The 7011-nt window shown below is 38.4% G+C and overlaps 1 protein-coding gene across 2 annotated transcripts in view; it reads right to left on the minus strand.

Annotated features, from left to right (window-relative positions):
- The window catches only part of LOC128865936 (fatty acid 2-hydroxylase), a 66220-nt gene extending 60949 nt beyond the window's left edge, over positions 1 to 5271 (minus strand). Inside the window, exon 1 of one of the 2 annotated variants that reach the window (XM_054106364.1) lies at positions 4682 to 5271. In XM_054106364.1, the coding sequence (XP_053962339.1) occupies positions 4682 to 4719 (38 nt within the window). In that variant the 5' untranslated portion in view covers positions 4720 to 5271. Of the gene's footprint in view, positions 1 to 4334 lie in introns of both variants that reach the window. The other variant, XM_054106365.1, reaches the window with a different exon arrangement.
- Positions 5272 to 7011: the final 1740 nt, after the last annotated feature.

A 7011-nucleotide genomic window follows, 5' to 3' on the forward strand; every position in this document is an offset into this window, starting at 1 on the left:
GTGCTAGTCGATTCTAACATAACCTAAACGTCATAAACCAAGCTTAGCCATATGGTAAACAAACTGCTTAGACACATAAGTGATTTTGTTTTGATATCATACACTTTTGGCTTTGTGAAAATGTCTGGTTTTGTGCCGAATAATCGCCATTTGCGGGAAGTGTTGATTTTCCTCTTTCATTCGAAAAAACGGCTACTGAAACGCATCGAGAGCTACATAAAGAGATGCTGCTTTAGATGAATCAACGTACCGAGATTGGTTCAGTCCTATTCAAAGACGTTGATTTTAATGTTGACGGCCGTCCGCGTGAAGGAAGGCCAAAAACTTCCGAAGACGCTGAATTGGAGGCATTTCTCAATGAGGATCCGTGTCAAACGCAAAAAGAGCCCGCTTTAGTATTAGGTGTTACCCGCCAATCTATTTCCAAGAGATTGCATGCTTTGGGAATGATTCAGAAACACGGGACTTGGGTTCCTTATGAGTTAAAACCAAGGAAATTTGAACGTCATTTTTTCGCCTGTGAAAAACTGCTCCAGCGGCAAAAAAGGAAGGGGTTTTTTCATCGCATCGTGACGGGTGATGAAAAATGGATTCACTACACATCCAAAGAACAGAAAGTCATGGGGACTGCCCGGTCATGCTTCTACGACATCGCCTCCGTCGAATATTCACGCTGCGAAGGTTATGCTATGTATTTGGTGGGACCAAGTTGGTGTTATTTATTATGCACTGTTAAAACCAAGCAAAACCATCACTGAGGATTGGTATCGACTTCAATTGATGCTATTGACCCGAGCACCGCGCGAGAAGCGGCCACAACACGCGGAGAGGCATGAAAAAGTGATTCTACAGCATAACAACGCTCTCATGTTGCCAAACCAGTTAAAACCTACCTGGAAGCACTGAAATGGGAAATCCAACCCCACCCGCCATATTCTCCAGATATTGCGCCGTTCGATTATCACTTGTTCCGATCGATGGCACATGGTATAGCTGACCAGCAGTTCCATTCATATGAAGACATCAAAAAATGGCTTGATCCGTGGATAGCCTCAAAAGATGAACAGTTTTACAATACTTTCAATGATTCACTTGTAACCATTTTTTCAGAATAAAGTTGCCACTCATTCTACCACTCCCTTCTGCAGCCATCAAAGCCACGGTTAGCAAACGGGTTACTGCAACCCACAAGCGAGCTTGGCAGGCTGCTCTTGCGAGAGAAGCTGAAGATGGGCAAAACTGATGTTACCTGTCATGTCCGACCGACTGTCGCAGATCCTCTTGTCATTAAGCAGAACGGGTTGTAGGCACCTGGTAGGACTGATGGCGAGCTACTTTCTACGGACAAAGCACATGGAAAAGGTATGCATCTCAGACAGTGCACTCTGCCCAGCATGTGGAGAGGATAATGAAGCGGCCGACTACTTTCTGTGCGTCTGCCAGGCCTTCGCTCGAATCAGGCTTAACGTCTTTGGCACTGATGTGTTAAGAAGCGACCACCTTGGCTCCTTGGCCATATAACATCTAGTCAGATTTCTGCGGAGGTCGGGTAGACTTAAAGAAAATTAAAAAGAGGACCCGAGTGCAGTACAAGGGACTTAATGTTGCCTGAGTGTTGTACTTGCTAGTTGTCCCGACAAAAATAAAAAAAACCGTAGAGTTTAAGAACCATAGCAAATGAAATAAATTTACCCTACTCAGTTTTGTTGGACAATGAAAGTTTTTCCGGAGGTTCTATTTTAATTCCACATAGGACGAAGTCATAATCGATGAAGCAGAGATGACCTAGCATTGCTTCAACAGTTATGAGAAGGAATTTTGAGCTACAGCGGCCGATGTGTTTTTCGTGGGTACCTGCCGACATCGGCCTAACCACACTCTACCCAAAACCACAGCGGTCTAATTCAATGCTAATGTATGATCGGTACCTATTGTTAGAGCGGTGTGGGCAAATTAACTCGTTAGTCTGGTACGATGCTCATCTAACACCTCCAGGCTCTAAAATTGTTATATTACTTTATATTATATTAATTACTAAATTTACTATATTCCCGCAATCAATTGGTGCCGGACTAGTATTCTCTTGATGTTTGCAATTGGTCGCTGTTAGCACAAGAAAGAAAAGACTGACGGTCCTTTTTGGTTGAACTAAGTCTAGTTCTCCTTGACAGTTACGAGACAAATTAAGAATAATAGGTTAAAGCCCAAAGAGTAAAGGAATTTTTTGCTCAGTGATGACTAAGAGTTACCGTAAGGGAAATACTACATATGAGCTAATACCAGTTATCTTCAATTCGATATTCAATTGAGAATTGAGAATTGCAGACATTTAGGCATTCAAACACCGGGTAATCAAAATTGATTCAGCAAACTCAGGCATTCAGCATATTCCGGCCTTAACACTCTTTCAATCAGACGGAAACGAATTATTATATGAGCGATGAGTGCGTTGATTTTTTCTCTCGATGATGGTACCGCTACTTTGCTCTCAGTGAATTTGACACAATCTCACACCCCTAATGGCATCAGCAAATCAGCTGATGCCTTTAAAATCGCTGAGAGCCGGTTAACGGTCTGATGTTGGCCACACCTTCTGAACTCTCTATACCGTGAGAAGTGGTCATGAAACCATAGCTGTAGGTGAAATCTAGATCAATGCTTATGGTTCCAAAGGTGATCAAAGGGCGAAAAAATGGTGCCAGAGTTACTTAAAATTAAAATTAAATTAAATATTTTCTGGGTTTATTGTAGTGTGGCACACTATGAATACTTTACAAGGAATATTTTGCGACCATTTGGTAGACAATTGGACAAATATGTATAGTTTCACAACAACCATGTTCGCCTGACTCACATGTTCGCTATTCAATAAATAAAAAAATCCGCACCGAGTACACCGTTTCGAGTCCATAAAGGAGATTCCAGTAAAATCTCGCGACAAATAAATCACTGCGCGAGTTCAATATCATTTCCGAAATTTTCTGCACAGTAGCGAATACAGAGCGTACCACCTAGAAAAAGTCCCCTTCTTTCAAGGAGAAATGTGAGTAAAAGGTGAATTATGCTAAAGCATACGCAAGGCGAATTTATTACAGGTGACAGCAAACACATATAAGTAAAACCCTACATGTATTTGTTGTTGCGTTTGGTGCAAGCATCACGTCAAAATCAGTAAGCAAATGTAAACATACGAATGTAAACATACCAATCCATACAAACAAAGCATATCATTTTGACGTAAGCCATACCTACGGCGAAAAATTCAGCTGGGTAAATGCTGTCACCTTAATAAATCCACCTTGAGCATACGTTAGCAATCGAAATGAATTTTGGAGCAACGTTATTTTTACCGACGATTCGAAATTCAACATATTTGGGTCGAATGGCCGCAGTTTTGTCTGGAGAAGGGAAGTTACAGCGCTCAATTCGTCTGATGTGGTTGATAATGTGAAACACGATGGCGGACATGTTATGATTTGGGGAGCAATGAGGGAAAGGCACAATAACTAAAATGAATTATCTAGAAATATTAAAGGAGCACAATCCCAAAGCTGTCCAAAAATTACATTTACCAGCAACGTTCACCTTGATCCACGACAACGACCCAAAGCATACTGCGCTTATTGTAGGGGAATAGATGCTTTACAATGTAAAAATAGTATTGCCCCAACCTCCTCAAAGCCAAGATATCAATCCCATTGCGCACGTGTAGCTCCATATTGGAAGATAATTGCGCAAGCGGGAGATTATTGGTACAAATTACTTAAAATCAGCCTTTAAAGCGATATTGGCAAATATTCCAAGAGATGTCACCAAAACTGAACTCCGTGCAACGACGTCTAATTAATGCTTTTAGACGTCGTTGCTCAAAGGAATACTGCACAAAATATTAATATAGTTCATCAATTTTCCTTTATTTTCATTTCTAGCCCACTTTATGTTTGAGTTGTTAAATTAAGTTATTGTTTTGTTTACTGGAAAACTTCCAAATAATTTAAGTATTATATTATTTTCGTTTTTTACAATAAAATACTGAATTGAATACTTTATATTGGTTTTTGCCTTTTGAAAATTATTTGAACCGTTCTCAAGTTATAAGGGATTGAAGTTGAATGAACAAGAGTCACAGTTTATTTTTGTTTCACCGCATATGAAGAACAAAAGGAACGTGAACTAGTTCTGGTTCTAAGCTCGCTAGTGTCCCATCAGTTTAATACCAGCGGATTGCTCTACAAGGCATTGCTACGCGGATAACAGATTATCTTAAAATAATAATTCTAATAGAATTCATTAACTACTTAATATAATTAACCACATATTGGATGCTTACTCACCTGGTAATTAGTCAATATTTTACCCCTTGACTGGTAACTAACAGTCTGAGTACACTTGGATGTTTTAATGCCTAGAGTGGTAATTTCGAATAATCAAGCGCTACGAGTATGAGTATACATTTTGTTGGGTAACCTCTCAGTTATCATGATATCTCTCGATCTTTATGGTTGACTTTTTGAAACACATCACTCATAAAAACAAAACAAAAACAAAACTATCATCACAAACAAACAACAATGATTAAATTGCTTTTTATCGCATCAAATAAACATGTAGACTGCTTCACACAAACAATTAAATATAATAACGGATTTTTTAGTGCTTAGCTATATTTTCTAAACATTACTTGCATGTTCTCTCACTGAGCGTAGTTTTTTTTATCATTATTATTAGACTGCATTTTTTAGTTTGGTTATTTTGTTTCTTTTTTCAATTCTACCAATTTTTAGCATTTTTATTATGTTTGTGGTTTATATTTAGAAGCCACATTTTAGCGGTTTCCAGGCACGACTTGTCTAACTCGTTAGATGAAAGCTGTTATTTTTTCTCTCATTATTTCACATTGTTTCACTTTTATAATTATTTTTATTAAGCTCCAGTGAAACCTTACTTTACTCTAACACCGCCGCTAAATCTTCTCAATTTACCAACAATTGGCCTACTAATCAAATCGAACAACTCTTTATGGCACAGTAATTACAAACAATTCGTCTACTCCTCAATTGTGTCAATATGTAGCTGTGACTGCAGCGGCGGCGGCGATGTCGGCTTCGACCAGCTGATGTGACAACCGCAAATGTTCAAGGAACACTACTAAGATTTCGCTGGTGGTGTAAATGGGCGACTCCCGACTTATGGCTTGCGACTTTGCGCTGCTGATGAAACCGTGACGACTGCGTATCCAAGTGGCTCTACTCAAAAGTGTGTGATGCTATTGTTGGCGATTGCCCGGCTCACGACGCGCCCATCTCACAGTTGGGCTACTGTTACATTCACCACTCCCAGCCAGCCAGTCAGCCACCTACTCTCGCATTCATACTTACATACATGAATACATATTGTATTTATGAATGTATTAAAGAAAGAAAAAAATATCGCTATTACGTCAACCGTTTCACATATCAGCGGCATTTTTAAAACAAATTACAATAACAAAATAAACAACAGCATTTAGGTAAGAACACAGAAATAGTCGATGTGTTGAACGGATGTGATACTCCTTATGGTTGATGAGAAACGCGTATACTCGTAAAAGTGGAGGAGAGAGCGAGCTAAAGAAAAAAGTAAATAAGATAATAATTATGAAGCGTCCGGCAGGAGTTTTACCTCTCGCCTCTTTTTTATTTTTGTTGATTTTGTGTAATTTTTTGTTTCTTTCCTACACTCACATGTGCATATGTATGTATGCGCATTCTTGGCGGTTGATGGCATAAAAGGAAGTCCAGACGGTCGCCTCCGAATATGAATGCTGGCAGTTGTTTCTCTGATATTGGCAATTTACATACTCGTATGTTTTAAAATTATTTCTCCATTTTTTATTTTATTCAAATACTATATTAGCTTTAACCCGCGACCCCGCTCGCGTAGGAGTAGTTTTGAGGGATTTAGGATATGTATATAAAAGAATTACAATAATTTCATAGAAAATAATTTTTTATTAATAACCATAATAGGTACCTCGTTGAATAAAATCAAAACAACCAATCAGAAAAATATCAAGCAAAATTATTTTTATTAATTTTCTATCTCAAACCGTTTTTGAACTTTGCATTTGGGTCATAGTTGAACAGCTTATGCGGATTATGAAGTCTAGAGTGTGCTATAAATAGTGGGAAATAGAAAAAACTAAGATTTTATAGATTAAATTTAAGCAAACATTCGATTATTAGTGACGAATGAGAGTGGTGGCGCGGCCTGTGGGCTGTGGGAAGGGAGTTCCATCATAAAAACATGCCTATAACCTTCATTGGGTGAAAATATGATGTATAAAAATTTTTACGTCATTTGGTGTTGTCGTTTCGTAGTGATGCGCGGAAAACGTACAGACATTCACCTTTAAAAGTTAGATATCTCAAAGCAAACAAAAAATCAGTTATAATATTCAATATTTTGTGTGGAGGAGATAAGACGAACTAGCGAATGTTGGTGTAAAGTAACCACATTGCATAGATATACCATTGCCAAGAAGCCAATCAATCAATCAGTGCCAATTTTCCGAAAAATTTTAAACTATAAATAGTATTCCTCAGGTTCGAAATTATGACAAATATTTTTTATTAATCAATTAATATTAATCAATAATGAATCTTGTTGCTGCTCCATAAGTATTCGGCTTTATATAATGGCAATGACTAATCCATTGGGTAAGTTCGAATTCGGAAAGGTCTTTCTAAAAATCACAATTGCATTGTTTCTGTAAAGAGAAAGTTTAATCAGCGCGTATCAAGAGTACCCCTACGAGAAGTGATCACTCTCTGTAACTTAGCTACCTAGAAGAGGAGAGATTTGGAAGAGCGGAAATTTGCTATTGCTTGCCGAGAAGCGATCGTCATTGGGGCCAACCGGTAAATTATATTCATCGACGATGCTCGAGTTCACTTCAGTAGATTTTTCTGGCCAGACGTAGTTGACTTTGGACGTGAATTTAACATACCTATTTCTATTATAGCTGACGAC

This window comes from Anastrepha ludens, chromosome 6 (genome assembly GCF_028408465.1).
Source record: "Anastrepha ludens isolate Willacy chromosome 6, idAnaLude1.1, whole genome shotgun sequence".
NCBI classification, from domain to species: Eukaryota; Metazoa; Arthropoda; class Insecta; order Diptera; family Tephritidae; genus Anastrepha; species Anastrepha ludens.